The sequence below is a fragment of the Nesoenas mayeri genome (assembly GCF_963082525.1).
Source record: "Nesoenas mayeri genome assembly, chromosome: 15".
NCBI classification, from domain to species: domain Eukaryota; kingdom Metazoa; phylum Chordata; class Aves; order Columbiformes; family Columbidae; genus Nesoenas; species Nesoenas mayeri.
Window position 1 is genome coordinate 7,472,483 of NC_137559.1, and position 17,566 is coordinate 7,490,048.

Below are 17,566 nucleotides of genomic sequence, written 5' to 3' on the forward strand. Positions count from 1 at the left end.
GACTTGCTTATTATGTAGCCCAAGATGTTAGTATCAATTGGATAATGTTAGAGTTCTTGCCAAATTTTATTTTAGGAAAGACTGCTGTGTACGATTACTTCACAAAATTCATGTGGATACACGTACTTGTTTGACTGAAAGTGAGTTGATTTTCTTTGTGCAGTTAGAAACACCTATTTTTTGTAGCTAGCACAGTTGTTTGGATTTAATTTGAGAACAAGAGGGTAACACCCCAGGACAGAATTAATGTTTTTCTTCAAGTAACTTGCCAGTGGTTTTGAGTTGGAACAAAGAGAATATAAGAGCTTATTGTTATCTTAGTTGCTGTCTGGGAAGCCAAGGTCATTCTGAGCTCTCTGGATGCAAGTGCGAGGCAGCTGGGAAGGGACACGGGTGGGACAGGCCTTGACTGACATCCAGACTGGTCAATGTGAATATTCCATGCCATTAGCATCATGCTTCATATTTAAGGAGAGTCAGGATTTACCAGCTAGAGAGAGGGAGATGGACATCCATTTTGCTTCTGCTCCGTTTCAGTCGAGTTCTTTTAGTGTGGCGTTTTGCTGTTCAGCCGTTTTGCAATGGGCCTCTGTGCCTTTCTGCATTTTTCTCTCTTCTCACCGGGACTGGGTGTTTGGGACCAGGATGCTGCTTCCAGGGACTGAGTGCTCAGCATGGATGGAATTTGTGAGAAATTGCATTGAGTATCTTTTATTTTATTTTCTTTTATATATAGTAGTAGTAGTAGAAATATATTAGTAATTTTTTTTGTTTTATTAAACTGTGTTTATCTCAATCCACGAGTTTCTACCTTCTCTTTTGACTCTCCCCTGTTTGGGAGCAGGTGCTGGGGGAACGGGCAAGCAGCTGTTGTGGTTAGCATTGATAGCTTGGTCACATGAAGATGCTGTCTTCAAGGAATCTGTGAATCGTAATTATTTTACAGAAAGCAGTGTAGTAAGTAAGGTCACTAAAGACACTCTGAATGCAGAAATTAGTGGTTTATTTCTTTTAATTGTTGACTTGTTTACAGACAGAAATTTTGTATTAGCTGGCTACAAGACAGAACAATGTACCAAGCCACCCAGACTCTGCCGCCAGGGTTACGCGTGTCCACACTATCACAACAGTCGAGATAGAAGACGAAATCCCAGAAAATTCAAATACAGGTACATAAATACATATTAAGAATAGACCTTTTTGTCAGTCAGACAGTTGTTACTGGACTGATCTGTTTGGATTCTTCTAAAATACAATTGGATATTCCTAAGGGAATAAAAACACATCTTTCCCAATAGACTTGCTAAAATTTTTTTTTGGAAAAAAGCATCTGTTCAGAATGATCAGACAGTTCTGAAGACAAAAACTCTGACACTGTAGTGGAAATATCCCTCTTTCTTGTGAAGAATGAAAACCATTTCTATAATTCTTAGCAAAAATTGTAACTGTTGGGTCAAACTTTCTCTGTCATGAAAAGATCAGTTACAGTTTCTGTCTTTTTTCTGGTTTTGTTCTATGATTTTCCACTTCTGAGCAATATTTTAGGACCCAAATTTAATGCATTGCCTCTCTTGCTTTTCATCATTACATCATTTTACATCATTCTCATACCCTGTGGTTTCTTCGTTAGTTTTGGTGGATTTTTGTGCAGCGCTGCAAGGTTTAGAATTGATGGGCTTTGCTTGACTGTGAATAAATGTAATGACAGAAGATAGATAAAATCCTACTAGCTCACCTTTCTGTCAAAGGCTTTCCAAAAAGTCAGAGTCTCTCAGAATTTGCAAGTTTATAGGTTCCAGAATCTGAGATTTAGTGGGAAATAGTTTGAGACTTCTGCCAGAAGTAGATACAAACACTCTCTGGACATGCCTTTTTTTTCTAGGTCCACTCCTTGCCCCAGTGTAAAACACGCAGACGAATGGGGTGAACCCTCCAGGTGTGAAAGTGGGGACAACTGTCAATATTGTCATTCTCGTACAGAGCAGCAGTTTCATCCTGAGGTAAGAACTACGTTTCCACTTATATGTAGATGTTTCAAATTTATTATGGATTAGATTATTGGTTAAGGATATTATTTATGAAAAAGCATGTGACATTTCATTCAACACTTCCAGTCACTGAGGTGTTTGCTTAAGCAAAACAAAATTTGCTAAGAAATAGTTATTTGTACTGCTGTGGTTTTCACTGATAGGCATTTTTATTGTTCTGCTAATGAAAAAATAATTAATATTCTCTTCATTTGAGCATAAATAAATGTGTTCTCTCCTTTTACCTAGCTTCTTGGATTGGTAATTAAGTCACAGTAGCACTTGCTATTCAATGACTTGGGTCAAACTTCTATTTTAAGCACAGTTTTAAAAGCTTTATTGCAAATAATTAAGAGAAACTGAATAGGTCTGGAGGAGGTGGAAAGCGCAGATGACTTTCCTAGTTGCTGAAGTAAGACGCTCCAGAAAAACAAGGTGATTCTAGATTCCTCTGTAGGCAAAGTCATTTAAACTTGTTGGGTGCTTGAGCATTAACACCTATGATAGCTCCCAGTGGAATTGGTGGAAAGTTTAGTCTTGCTGGTTTGCTTATCAGGTGTGTCATTTGGGTGAATGCTTGTCTACAGCATGGTTGTTTACCACCTTTTTAGTGTTCGAGGACAAATAATTTGTAGAGTGGCAAACATCAGTAATAATTACTGTAGTTTCTTGGATGATCTTTGGGTTATGCATGAACTAGTGTTGTATATAGCAACTGAACTTTCAGCCTCAATTCAAAATCACTTATGAGAGGAGAATTTTTCTAAAGTGCTTGAAGTAGCTCTAAAATAAAGAGCTTACAGAAGTGGTTGTTGGTATTTGTTTTAATACATAGTTTGATTTTTCATCTTTGCTCTAAGGCGGTAGTCCGAGGTAAACGTTTTTTAACATAGCATATGCAAAAGTGGCATTCTGAACTAAGAATTATTACTTATCAAGTCATGAATCACTCAAATGACATTGAAAGCCCTCTGCTGTTTGCCATGGACTTGCAAATCACCAGACTTAATTTTCTAAATAGTCTATGTGCTCTTAAATAGGATCTTAGTATTGTTCTAGTATGATAGTATGTCAGCCCCTCCTCCCAGCCTTGTCAGATCCAAAGATCATCAGGATCCTGGTAGAGCAGCACACGGAATCTGGCTCTTACTGGCGACTTGTATAATCATCCCTGTCATGAACAGTCAGTATTACTTCAGTTCTCACACATCCAGTCAGGTTAGAGAAAGACATTTGAATGTTAGGATAATTTGAATATTAGAGGTGAAAAACACATACTGGTTCTTTATTTGGTTGGTTTGGGTTGGATTTTTTAGCTGAGTAAGCTGCTCTACTATATACATAATTTCTCCTGCAAGATTTCTTAAAAGTGGTGTAAATGACTTTGAACATTTTATTCCTCACGTTTTACTTGTTTCTATACAACATGGAAAACCAAAGCAGTTTAAACAATGCTTTTCTAAAATGTTATTGATGCTTGCTATTTATTACTATGCAGAAGAGGGTTAAGATTCTCTTGTGTCAGGTTTGCTTTTCTTCAAATTCTGCCCTTCTATTTAGTTTTTAAAAACGATCATAAGAACTGAATCTTCTGAGAAAACTGTAATGCACATTGTTAGTAAATAGTCAGAATTTTTCATGTAAAGGTGTTGAAATTTTCAAACTTTTGTCATTATGTAACAAACATGTTTAGGTTAACTACCCTTCTGTTTTCTTTAGATATATAAATCCACAAAGTGCAATGACATGCGCCAAACTGGTTACTGCCCACGTGGTCCATTTTGTGCATTTGCACATGTTGAAAGTAAGTAAGAGAACTGTTATTTTGTGTCAGTGTTCATAGAAAAGTGAACAGTCATTTCTAAACATCAATAGCAGAAGTGACTTACCATCAATTTTAATTCAGAAATGGCATTTAATGTCACTTGTTTTTAGAAATTTATTTCGTGTTTTCTGATACTGTACATTGCTGTGGGAGCTTGCTGCATTTGCATCAAATTTGCATCAGCAGTAAAACAGGAGGTGCTTTTCTTTACAAATTTAGCTTGTCCCTGTCACTTTTTGAGCTTGATCGAGCAATAATCTACACACACACTTGACTTTTTAAAACATATTAGCTGTGCTATTGAAACCTCTAGTCATCTTCTCAGGTAAAAGTTAAGCATCCTTGCAACGTATTTGCAGAACTAGGGCCTTCGCTAAACTGAAAAAGAACACAGAGAAAATGATATCAGCTGTCCTCTTTACTCCTTAGCCCACTTATATCATCGGTGCACTCAAACTGTTCTATACAGAAAAAGGGAAGAGGGAGCATTTTTTTCTAAGAGAGCACTTAATCCTTTGGTATGCATCCACACAGATTAATTCTGGGCATGCGTCATCAGGTGCAACAGTAGTATCAGCCTGAGTTACCCCTACGCTCTTCCTGCACTCCAAAAGGTGAAGTGTACAGTTGTAACAACTATTCATGCCTTCTTTTCAGTTGTGATGCAAGGCAAGACTTGAAGCATTTCTATGTAACTGGTTTCTTATAGGTGATAAATATTTTCCTTTTTGATTATGTAGTTTTTGCTTGCTTATGTAATCAACAAAACCTCATAGTTTTTCTTACAAAAATAAAAAAGGTCTGGTCCTATCTTACTTTTGCCTTGTGCTTCTAGAGCTGGAAAGAGGGATGAGAGACCCTACCAATTTTGGAAAGCTCCAGATTTCTGCAATTCAGCATTATTTATCTTATTATTCTCTAATGATAAGTAATGGCAATCTTTTCTCTCTGTCTAACCTATGTAGGCAAATGTGATGTTCTATACAACCATTTATTGTGTCACTTGCTTACCTAAAAGACTTTCAGTAAATAGAGTGAAACTTGCTGCCCACAGCTCTTGTCTCTGAGAATCTGTGGTATGGCCAACTCACCTTTTAACTTGTGTGGGACGATCAAGTTTAGTTTTTGTTACTTATGGAAGAGGAGGGATGAATAGCCTCCTGTATTTATTTCAAGAAACCCATTATTGTAAGACCTAGCAATTACTCAAAACATTATGGCAGTGCAGTATTGACTATTTCTTTACATCAAAAGTAGCTCACTGCCTTTGCTTTTGGGCTGTTGGGGCTCTCTAATCATGTCCTTCACTGTTCGCCAGTGTTGGCAAGTACTTCTTTGACTCAGGAAGGTCTGAAAATACACATTTTGTTATAGCAGTAATATATGGCACTGGGCTTACTTTTCTGTTGATCTGCTGTAAGTTTTTCCTGAAACAGCTGAAAGACACTGATTTAAACAAATTCACTCCATACATGCAGCATGGTATAATTGTGACATGCTACAAAATTCCTGTGGGCAAAGACTACTTCTTCCCACTGAAGACTGAAATTCTGCTGGCAAGAATTTGGAAACACTTCGAAGAACACATCTCCTGTGTCACAAACAGCTTCTGTTACTGGAGGCATTTGCCTTCACATAGTTCATCCAAGACTATTTTCTTCTATTGGTGCCAAGATGTCAATAGTGAAAAAACTTATTTCTGACTTCATGAAAGATGGCATTAGGTAGTTGAATTTATGTTTGAGGGCTCTGTCCTGATCTCCGTGAGCTTCTGTGGTTGCCATGGGATAGGCCACAATGTGAGACTGTCGCTTTTCTGTTAGCTGCAACCTCCTACAACACTTGGAGATCTCTGAGACAACACGGTTAGACTGGGGGAGGCTTACACTGTGGAATACGTAACTTTTGAGCAGCTGCCCACAAACTATGATGTTAACTCTTGGAAGGAATTAGAATGATATAGAAGCACACATTCTGAATTTAATGTATCTGTTTGACTTACTATCAGTAAGCGTAATAGCAACAACTAATCATGCTGTTCTCCCTAAAAACCTTGGAATGAGAGAGATTATTTCTCTTTGAAACATTTGGAAAGCAGTCTTATACTACCTTTTTAGGGTGGGATGACTGCTGACACTCATTTTTAGAATACTGGACATGGATGTGGTTGTGTCAGGGGAAAAGAGCTAATGAAGATTTACGAGAGAGCGTGAATCAGATGGTGCTTTTGCTCTGACTGCGAGGGTTGACTGGACACAAGGTGCCTGACTGGACTTGCTCTGGGCAAGCAGCTCTACAATGAGATGATATGTAGTGACAGCAAGAGTAAATTAGGAAAAGTCAGCGCATCTGTTTCTGTCTTTCCAGCTGTTCCTCACACTCTCATTCTGCAGGAGGCACAGCCGAGGTCTAGTGGAAGATAGCATCATCTTTGCAATCCCTATGGTTTCTTTTTCCTTTTCTTTTTTTGATGTGACTGGACTGGACTTGTGTGTATAGCGGTACTGATTAGTAGCTTTTCCCTTTCTCTTTTGTGAGTTACGCCCCTATTTTTGTAATTTATACAATAGTGGTAATATTTGCTAAAGCATTGGGCTGTGTAGTAAGAAGGCAACAGAGTTGTGATAATCAAATGCTACATAGAAATCCCCACATCGTTAGAGACAATCCTTGGCTATGCTATCTCCACTGAAGAGAGGTGTCTGTATCTCATACTCATTGTGTTTCCTACCATGGCTTCTACTTTCGTACACTCTATCAGAGCTACTTATTCTTTCCAGTAGAGAGAAATGGTTAAATGATGTTTAACTGTAGTTTATATTTACAGCTTCAGAAATGCAGTAGTGGCTAGAGATGAAAAAATCCTGCTGTACCTGTAGAATTTATTAAGAGCTTTTGTTTTCAGTCCTTACCTTGATGTGTGTGCATGGATTATGAGGTGAGGAATGTTACTAACTGTAGTTGTTTAGTAAAGTAAACTCATCATTTGTCTGTAAAACTGGAAGTCTAAGTCTCCTTAATATATTGCACATTTAAAGAATCAAGTATCTAAGATGTTTAATAGTTTAACCCTTGAGGAGTTGCAAAGTAATTGTTCAGTCACCTTGAGATGAATTTTCCGGTACTAAAGTTAACAACTCACTTACTTTGAAGTTAATAATGAACTTTCTCAAAGGTTATTGTTCCTTTTTAAGTGAAATAGTACAAGTCTCATATTCTCTTAAAATTGTTTTATGATTAAGTCAGTTGATTCTGGACTGGAAAAAGAAAACAAAGAACCCTGTAATTATGATGCCATTGTTACCTTTCTAGTCAGGAGTTCTAAAAATACTGTCTTTAAACCCCGGTGTGACAGCGATTCTGGAAAACAAAGTGAAATCTAGAATACTTTAAATATATTAATTTTGATCTACCTCCCGCCAATTTTTGATGCAGCAAGTAACTAAGAGTATCACATTTGTTAGCAGCCACAAATACATAATGGTGAATGATATTATTCTTACCTTGCCTTTATGCTTATATTTAAAGAAAAAGAGCGAGATTTCTTGTGTGTGATTGATGTTTCCATGTGACAGGTGCTGTGTTTGGTACTAGGTATGTAATTGTTAAATTCACACAGCTAAGTATCAAATCTGTGTGTAATTTGTTGGGGATTCCTTCAACAGAGGACACCATGAATGTAGTCATACTGCAAACTGGTTGTCAATCAAAGCCAGGCGCTCACCTGTTTTCAACAGACAGCGTAGGAATTGCAAATGAATGGAGCAGCAGTCTTAACTCAACAAAGAGCATTACAAATAGCAGTGGGCAGTCTGGAAATGTAAGTGGAAATAATTCTGGAAAAGTTACTACTAATAATCAATGTTTATTTTACTTCTTAAACGTCTGTTTTTTATTTCTTTGTCCTTCAGCAAAAGAGAAGAAAAAACTGCAGCTATAGTAAATGTCAGGCAGTAATATTTCACTGCTACTGTAAACCTAAATGGAATGTCTGCCTTTGGCACCAGATTTAACTATGTATTATGTGTGGTTTCTGTTCTTGTTTTTTGTCTTTAGATGCAATATTTTGAATGCTACAGTGAGGAACATTATTGTTAATCAAATATACAAGTACAGGACAGCTTAATTTACATATGTCTCTTTTTTCTATAGGAAAGGTTTCATTCATGGAAGATCTTGCCTGATCCCAGCCCTCTTCTCTGCTCTAATTTCTTAACATTAGGAATTAATTGATGTCGTACCTGAACATGCTTTATGCTTAAAGCTTCTTACAGTGGTGCAGTACATGCAATATGCTTGGTAGTAGAGAGGTGTTTGATTACAGGGGTGATAAATGTAGTTTATATTACATTTTATTAGTTAAGGATGGGGGAGAGGAAGGAGAAAGATATATTGCAGAACTTTTATTATCTTCCTTTTAGTATCAGTTGGAATAGATCCTTTTGTTAGGTTTTATGTTTGTTGCAAAATAATATGTAAGAATAGTGACTTCTCTCTTGTTCTCTCCTCACTTGGGGTTTTCTTACCTCATTTGTAGTGTCGAGTTATAAGTAAATACACATTTATCCCCAGAATTTTCACTTCTAGTTTTCCAGCACTGTTCATCCATACTGTTTGGTTAGAAACCAGATAAAATAATGTATTTTAAACAATGTTTAAAAGAAATTGCCAATAAATGGCGCAGTTAAAGCTTGGTTTCTTTCAGATAGCTTCATATTGCCATCCTGTAGACTGAGAATAAAGGTACCAATATGCCTACATTTTATCTTAGGCTCCCAGTGCAGAAGTCTGCCTCTGTATATGAAGGGTTCTGAGAGAGGGTCTGCCTTTTTATTTAAGCAGCTCATTTTGGTTTTGCTAAGGTTCTAAAGCATTTCTTCTCCCAGAAGCTTCTTAGCCTTTCATGAATGGTCTGGGCACAGCTGCAAATACTAACTGTTCTAATACACCTTCCAGCTGTGGGGAATCTTCTACTGTTAGACATCTTTAGGAGTCTGATGAACATTGTGTACGTTTTCCATTCCATGCTCAGTGAGTTTCTACCTGTACTACTGTTCAAAAATGGGAACGTTGACGCTGCTCCCTTCCCTGTGCTTTCTACTTGAAGTCCTATGGCAAGTGGCCACTTTTTTTCTGATGTCTGGCAAAGTGTTCTGTTGTTCTGTCTTTCACTTGACTCCTTACCTACAGGATTATTTGATGCGCTTCCTTTGTTTTTCTTCTTAATATTCAGTTCCTGGGTTTTCATTAGCAGGTTGGTCTTCTGCTTTCCGTGTTTAATTCTTGAGTTTTGTTGCTTGCTTGCTTTCACCTTCTCCATCTGCTGTAAACCACCTAATTTTAGTATTTGAGTAGTCAGTCTGTTTTCCTCCCTCCCCTCATTTTTTGTATCCCAGTAACATATTTACAGTGATGGTTCATGTTTTTCTCTCTGTTCTGTCACCTCCTTTGTGTTCCTTCTCATCACTGTCAGACACTGGTCCTGAGTAAACTTGTCTAACGGTTTACGTCCCTGACATCATCTACTCTTGCCCTGCAGCTCTGTACCTCGAGCCCCATACATTTGGGTGAACAAGGGCATCTTTCCCCACTTAAGGGTTCTATTGTTTGCAGCAGCCCTCCAGGACAAGTAATCCATAATGGCTGTCTTCCTTCCTCCCTTTTCCCCTAAACTTCATTAGGTCACATTGTAGGGGAACAAGCACGATGTACATCTTTCTGTGTTGGTAAAATGTTGCCCACCTAGCTGAAGAAGTGGACATGAAATATGCATCTGAGAAGCATTCTGTGCAGGTTGGGGAGCTCATCCTTGAACTGAGTCAGTAGCTTTCCTTCAGTAGTATCTTACTTTGGGTGTTAGTCTGCCTTTGCTGTCTAGTCATTTTATTTTACATATTTGTCTGCTGCACTAAGGAGCCTTGTGCTGCCACAACTATGTTTCAAGTGCGCTTACAAGGAGTAACTATGTCATTCACAAAAAGTTTTCAAAATCTTTTGATATGGAACCAAATACCTTAGCATGACTTTATTGACCAAAACCCTTATTTTTTTAATTTCACTTAAGAGCAATGGTTTGGTTTGTTTGGTGTGGGGTTTTTTGGTTTTCTTTCTCCAGCAGCGTCCTTTTATTTTCTTTTTCTCTCTACCATAGAGAAAGGATTTCAGTATTTTAAAGCTGAAAAAAGTGCATGGCCATGCAGAGGGACAATCCTCAGGTTTGGATTTACAGTAAATAGTGACAGAAAGAGAAACTTTGCATGTGGTAACAAGCTTGTGGTGAAGTCTTTGACTTCAGAAGGAATTTTGTCAGAGTAAACCTTGGCTATCAATTATTTTTTGCTGTGGTGCCCACTCTTGTACTTCTGTCCGCTCTCAGGGGGTATGTACATCTCACACTCTTGTGTAGAAACGCTGTCTTTGGATTTCAGAAGCAATCTAAGTACAGGACTCCACACCGATAAGGTTCATCACGGGAGATTTTTCCATAGAAATAGGCATGAGTGAATGCATAGGAAATAATCTTCAGCAGGTATAGAGCTTACATTTGTTGGAGGGTCTTTTTCTGTCCAGGGTTAAGACCTCATCTAGGTTCATGTCTGTTCTCTACCTGATTTACAGGGATTTGAATTTGGGGGAACATTTTGGTGTTATACTATTCTGGGGAGAGAGGTGGCTCCTGTTAAAATGCTGATTTGCTTAGAATACTTTCACAGTCTTTGGAACATAGAATAGAGGGGTTTTACTGTAAATTGAGAGTTTAACAGTAAACTACGTAGTTATTCTTGTTTAGTCTGTCTGATTCAGTGTGCGTTTTGTATTTAAACAAACCAAACCAACTTGGGTAGAATTTCACCCAGTTATTGTATTGACTAATTCAGTTCCTTGAGAGCCGGCAGTTTCTGTTCCAGAACTAACACGGAAGGGATTGGAAATGTGTCTCAGCACTGAGTGTTCTGTCCACTGGGCTGTTAGGTAGAAATGTAGGATGGAACTATTTCCATAGTGCTTTTGTGAATCTGGTTATAAATCTAGTTTAAGAAAATCGAACAGTTTACTTAAAAAATGTAGACAGGAGAAATGCCCACAATTCCACTCCAACATAGTATTGTAGGATGCTGGCACCTGAGTTCATAAATTTCAGGTTGATCAGAATTGCATTTTTAGCAAAAAAATTGTCTGGACCTACTTACAGATTGTACCGTCATCTTAAGCCTTTTACTTTAGAAGTTTAAAACTATAAAATGTACAGCAGAACTAAAAGTTATAAATTCAGTAATATTTTAAAATATTAAAATGTTGATTTATTAATCACTACTCATTTTTATATTGAAGAATTTCAGAAAATGGCCTTCTGAGATTTACTAACAGGCATTTAGATGCCTTTTGCCAAGATTCTACATGCCTTTTTATTTTTGAACTGCTTGGCTTGATCCAGATGAGTTCTTTTAAGAGTAAAATGTTGTATAATGCTTGCATTAAACTGTAAATTAAGAAATATATGTCAGAAAGCAAATATTCCTTTTTTTGTAAATTAATACCTATTAAATAGAGAGCAATCTCTGTCTGTGATTGGTTTTGTGCATAGGGACCAAACAAGGTTGCATTCCAGTGTGCACAGATGCATCTCCTTTTGCAGTCTGTCTGTTTACTGTAGCTCCATGTTGCTTTTGTCATCTGCTACTTTTTTTAAGCTAATGCTAAAAATATATACAAATAAACCCAAATTAGTATTGTATTTACATCAGACTGAAATAAATTTATAATTTCAACTGTTTGTGTTACAGAGGGAGACTATAGCTGTAAGCATTAAAAAATCATAGAGTATATTAGACACTGGTTTTTGTCTTCTACAGATTTCATGTTCTTCAAGTCCAACTGTAACATCAAGTTCTGGCAGCAGTAGTTCTCTATCACCGCTTGGATCTCTTTGTAGACAGAGATCATTAGCAAATGGTGGTTCATGTTCTGAGTCAAGCACATCCGGTGTTTCTTCATCAATATCTTCCTATCCGAAAGCACCAGGCTTTGAACGAGAAGATCAGGTATGTGAATAATATGGCTCTAGAAGTACAAATGTAATCTTAAGTTAAATTAGATTCAGCATTAAATGTTGTCTGTCTCGTGTATCAGCACTGATTTTTGATAATTCAGCAGTATTTGGAACCCTCTACTGAGCTTAACTGCATCAACTTTGCAGTTGTCACAGAGCAAGAACACTCATGGATTCACTGCAGCTCAGCTGACATGCAGTGAATTCCAGATGAGGAATCTCCCCAAGGAAACAAGGAACAGACACAACAAGACCACTTAAAAGCAGCAGAGAGAACCATTTTTTCCTGAGGAAACAGAGCGCCTTGCAGAGTTTACTGCTGGTCAGTTTTTGGACCAGAAATAACTTGAATGTGCTCAATTATGCATATAAGTGGAACAGTTGCAACTGCTCTTCCTTTTCCATGTATATTTACTCTATGATCGTTATAATGTAATTCTCAATATGGGATTGCAGTGAGGGAAATGAAGTCAGACTGTTTAAGATACATACCATTACAGAGGTGCCACTGACCCTCCATAAACTAATAATATCTTTTACAGCAATGACTCATTAAGTTCATATATTACAAAGATTTTTCTTCTTTCAGGCAAAGCATCGAGAATTCCCAGCTGAGAATCAGCAAACAATAAATGAACAAGACAACAAGCAGGTATTGCCAAAAGCTAAACACTGTCTATATTTTTCCTTTTTGATAATCTATTCATGCAGTATGAAAGTTATGCGGCACTTTACAACATTGTCTAAGGAAAATTTGAGCCCAGTGACAGGACAAGAGGCATCAGGCACAAACTGAAAACCAGGATGTTCTGTCTAAATGTACGGAAATATGTTTTTACCATATGTGTTCAAGTGAAACTTTCCATATTTCAGTTTGTGCCCATTTTTAAAGGAAAAATTATTAATTCTCGTGGTTGTTATTGGCCTCAGTCTTGCACTGTATCTAGCTTTGAAATAGACATTTTCTGTGGTATTGGTAGAAATCCAAAGGGTAAATATTGCACAATCACTGCTCATCATACAGAGGACAATGTGGGTTTATTCAGTCACAGTTAAATGTTTTTATTAACTAAAAGATTGGAGGGAATAAATAAACAATAAAGAGAATTAATATAGTGGAAACTCTGCACCAGGTCCCTGTAGACTTTATGGAGCTCTTTTCTAGTTTAGAATGTGACGTGGTTACATATCGTTTGCATTTCTTACATTTTACAATTTAAAAGTGTGATTCGTCTATTAAAAAAATGTTCCGGTAGAAAAAAGTAGCACATGTACAGGTCATCATATAACATGATACTTGTGTGCAGCACAATCATGTTTACGCACCGACTGCGTTCAGATTAAATGAGAAAATTTGCAGGTAAAAAAAAATAAAATAATATAATTTGTGTACAAATGCATAATTAAATGGTACAGTCCCCCAGGAGATATTTTCCTTTTGAAAAGGAGCATCAGACTTCAGCTAACTATTACATTTATTTAAAGACATTGTTTTTTTTAAAGCAGAATTCCCTCATGTGGTAGCGATGTCCAGCCACAATGGAGCAATGGACTTGCTGGGAAACTATAAGGAGAATTATCCTATCTATTATTCAGAGGGCTCTTCTGGATTTCTTTCTGTTTGAATTAAAATTAACTACATTAAAAGCTGTATTCTCTTTATTTTATATGTTTGTACATAATTCTGTGTGAGTGTGTGTGTGTATATTTATATACCTATGTTCGTTTTTTTTAACAGAACCATCTCAGTGTTTTTTCAGCAGTTAACCCACTCGCTTCTAGTATAACTTCCAGTCTGGCCTCTAGTGTTGGATCAGATGGTTCATCTCCTACAGCTGTCTCTGCTATCAGTGCCAAAGCTCTCCCGTTCTATTCTGGCAGTAACACAGTTGAATCTGTAGTAGGTAAGTCTTAACATCTTAACATCTCATCTCCAATTGTACATGCTTTTTTGCATTATTCAGGTTGTTCTTGCTTTAGCGTAGGCTCAAAGAACTGTGGTCTCACAGGTGCTGGATAGAGCGGAATAATCACTTCCCCAGCCTGCTCGCTGCACTTTTACAAATACAGGCCAATATGCTGTTAGCTTTCGTTGCCACAGAACATGCTGAACATGTCATTCATCAGAATTCCTAGATCTTTTTCTGCTGTGCTGCTTTCTGATCTTCTGGGCCCAGTCTGTGCTGTTGCAAGGGATTGTTCTGTCCCAGGTGCAGCATTATTGTATTTGCTTTTGTTGAATTTCATGAGGTTTCTGTCAGTCCAGTTCTCCAGCCTTTTGAGCTCCCTCTAAATGGAGGTCCTGCCAGCGAGTGTACCAGCTACTCCCCTTAATTTAGTGCTAGCCACAAACTCATTTAAATTTGTGTCACTTTTACAGTAAGTGTGATTTATTTCGGAGGCTGTGGCAGGCCAAGTTGTGATTTGAAAGATGCTGTATTCTGCAGTCTGTGGTATAAGTCATATGATCAGGAAGCTGCTCTGATTAGCTGGTGTACTTGAAGCTGTGTTTAAATCCATGTGTAGCAGTGACCAGCAGACTGCAGTGAGTCAGCATGTCAGCATGGTAAGTTAGGCATTTGCTCTTTTAATTATTTTAGGAAATAAATCTATGCAGAATATTAAATGGTGGATGATCTTCTGCAGTCTCACAAGTGTATAGCTTGCTTTCCTTAAAGTGTTTTTTTTATGATCTGTGTGTTAGAACAGAAAATAAATTTTAGATTATTTTTAAATTTCAGAATTAGAATGAGCAGAATTTTAGTTTTTATTCTATGCAAGTCATATAACTTCATTGGCTTATGGTTAATACTTTAAGATACGCTATGGAAGGAAATTGCATTTTTGTTAAGATAAACATTACTTCTGGAATAAGTAGTTGGCTGTAACAAGTTGCTCATATAACAATAAAAACCACGGTTTAATTACTGTAGATTAGATGTGGTGCTAATCAGTGTAATTTTAAAATAATGATATACTGAACAAGTGTTGCGAAGTAATTTAAACAGTGATATGCTATGTTTGCCATGCCCCAGTGTGATTATTTTATTGAGCATGAGACTCTTGATTCCTCTGAGTTAGAATATGCCTCTGCTGTCTACAGATGTTTTTCTAAAACAGTTTTCAGAATGCTGTTTGTTATCAGAATATTAATCACAAAATACATGTCTCATGTATGTATAAGGTAGTGTAGTTCATGGTAACTGCATAGGTTTGGGGTTTTTTTCTTTAAAAGAATTTCATATATATAAAAATTCTTTTTCCGGAATTCTGCTTCATGGACATATACGATGGCATTAACAATAAAGTGCTGCACATAATCTGAATAGAACAGAAGGTTATTGTGGAACAGAAAATAGATACATAGTGTTCTCATAGGAAGCGGTGGATTGAAAAATCATTTAAAAAGGGATAAAAAAGGAGTGACAGCAAGGGAAGGGACTGGGTGATTATGGGAAAAGGGGATGAGTGGGTTCGGACAAAGGATGAGGTGAAATGCAGGAGGGTTACATTAGCAAGGGCTGAGGAAGCTTTGTCAGAAAGTGGGGTCTGTAGCCCTTTCTGTGGCCCTTTATCTTGATCTCATGGGGAGCTCCAAGCCCCCTCTGTCTGCTCCCTGAGTAATCGTCCCCAAGAGGTGGGGAAGAGAAAGGTGCAGGAGAGTTGGGAATAAGTATACCAATCAGATAGAAGTAATATTTGGCATTGAGGCTTGGACAATATGTTGAAAACGGAGGAGTAATGGAGTGGAAGAAGGTATATTGTTGCAGTCTACTCCTGTCAGAGACGAGAGAGGTGCATTGAGTTGCTGGTTTCGTTCTGATAAAAAAACACAAAGCAGCATAATCAAGAACAGCTGCAGGGTGTTTGAAGTCCTCCACAGATTTGGAGAGGAATCAATAGGGAATGGGCAGCAGTGAAGGGAAATGACTCAAGTGGTAGTAGGGAGAAGGTGGGACCTTAACATCAGGGGACACGTGCCAGCCTGATACTTCAGTCCGTTCATAGAATCATAGGATTGTTTGGGTTGAAGGGACCTTCAAAGGTCCCCCAGTGCCCCCCCTGCCATGAGCAGGGACATCTTCACCAGCTCAGGTTGCTCAGAGCCCCGTCCAGCCTGGCCTGGGATGTCTCCAGGGATGGTTCATCCACCACCTCTCTGGCCAACCTGGGCCAGGCTCTCACCACCCTCATTGCAACAATTTCTTCCTCATGTCCAGCCTGAATCTCCCTCCTTTTGTTTAAAACCATCACCCCTTGTCCTATTTTAACAGGCCTTGCTAAAAAGTCTGTCCCCGTCTTTCTTCTTGGCCACTTTTAATTACAGAAAGGCTGCAATAAGGTCTCCCCAGAGCTTCTCTTCTCCAGCTGAACACCTGAACTCTCTCAGCCTGTCCTCCCAGCAGAGCTGTTCCAGCCTCGGATCATTTCTGTGGCTCCTCTGGCCCGCCTCCAGCAGGTCCATGTGTGTCCTATGCTGAGGACCCAGAGCTGGACCAGCACTGCAGGGGGGTCTCACCAAAGCGGAGCAGAGGGGCAGAATCCCCCCCCCGACCTGCCAGACACCCTTCTTTTGATGCAGCCCAAGTTAAGATTTGCCTTGTTGGCTGCAAGCACACTTGCTGTCTCATCATGACCTAGATGCAAAAGAATTCTGTGATAGAAGCACTAACAAAAATAGTCAAATAAATAAAGTTTCCTTATTTTAGCCATCGTGATAGTTTTATGGATAACTCAAGGATAATTCATTGATACAATGTTTTGTTTAACAGGTTCTGCTTTAGATTTGCATTTTAATGATGTGAACATTGCATCCCTAGATAGAGAATTAGAAGATCAAGAAGGCAGTGACCTTGGATTAGCAAGTAAGACGTCCAATTTGTAAAATAATACTAATTTAAAATATCCTTCTTTCTTACCTTTCCAAACTTTTATTTATCAAAATAGTTACAGACAACACAGACTTTGAAGAGAAGTCCTCTGTTTTCTTCCAGCCGTGGTGTAAAGGGACTGCAGCACTATCATCCTGTCTTTATTTTGCCAAGAATTAGTCTATTAAACATTTTTTTTTAGCCTGCTTAATGACTTGGGCCCATGGGCATAACAGTAGATGGAAAGACTTACATGCATTTACAGAAAGACATTATGCTTGAACTTGACTGCCTGCATATTGAGCGCTGCAAATGTCTGACAGCAGGCAGCGTGTGCTGCAGGGACCAACCAGTACTTGCATGGTTAGGTGGCTGCTGAGAGGGGGAGTGGGGAGAATTCTTGAGGAGAAGGAGCTAGCAATCTTTAGGATTTTAACACTTGCAAGTTAGAGTCCTCGTCTTTCTATTAATCTAACCTGGGAGGAGCAATTCAGTTGAAGGTCTTTTGGGAAGTATTCAGCCATTTGGCCTCTTCTGGGAGAGGAGCGGCACAGCAAGGGAAAGCAGTGCAGCGGAGAGACAGCAGGGAGGAAGGATGGAGCAGGCAACATCAAGAAATCAAAATGCTACCTTTTCTTTGTGAAAGTAGCAGAGGGAATATAATCAAGAGGCAAAATTTAGAAAAATAAGAGGGGAAACTGAGGAACTATAATTTTGTTACATTCCTTTGAGAGTCACAGAGCAAGAGAACAGATGTATTTATAATACTTCATTTATTTGCTGGTATCTGTTT

At 38.2% G+C, this 17,566-nt stretch overlaps 1 protein-coding gene across 1 annotated transcript in view; it reads left to right on the forward strand.

The window, feature by feature from the left end:
* Positions 1-17,566, forward strand: part of UNKL (unk like zinc finger) — a gene marked incomplete at its 5' end in the record, with an annotated part of 31,550 nt that overhangs the window by 5,351 nt on the left and 8,633 nt on the right. Inside the window, 8 exons of the mRNA XM_080354085.1 lie at positions 1,034-1,169; positions 1,883-2,000; positions 3,747-3,831; positions 7,518-7,672; positions 11,706-11,894; positions 12,492-12,554; positions 13,641-13,806; positions 16,675-16,767. Of these exons, the coding sequence (XP_080210211.1) occupies positions 1,034-1,169; positions 1,883-2,000; positions 3,747-3,831; positions 7,518-7,672; positions 11,706-11,894; positions 12,492-12,554; positions 13,641-13,806; positions 16,675-16,767 (1,005 nt within the window). The remainder of the gene's footprint in view (positions 1-1,033; positions 1,170-1,882; positions 2,001-3,746; positions 3,832-7,517; positions 7,673-11,705; positions 11,895-12,491; positions 12,555-13,640; positions 13,807-16,674; positions 16,768-17,566) is intronic.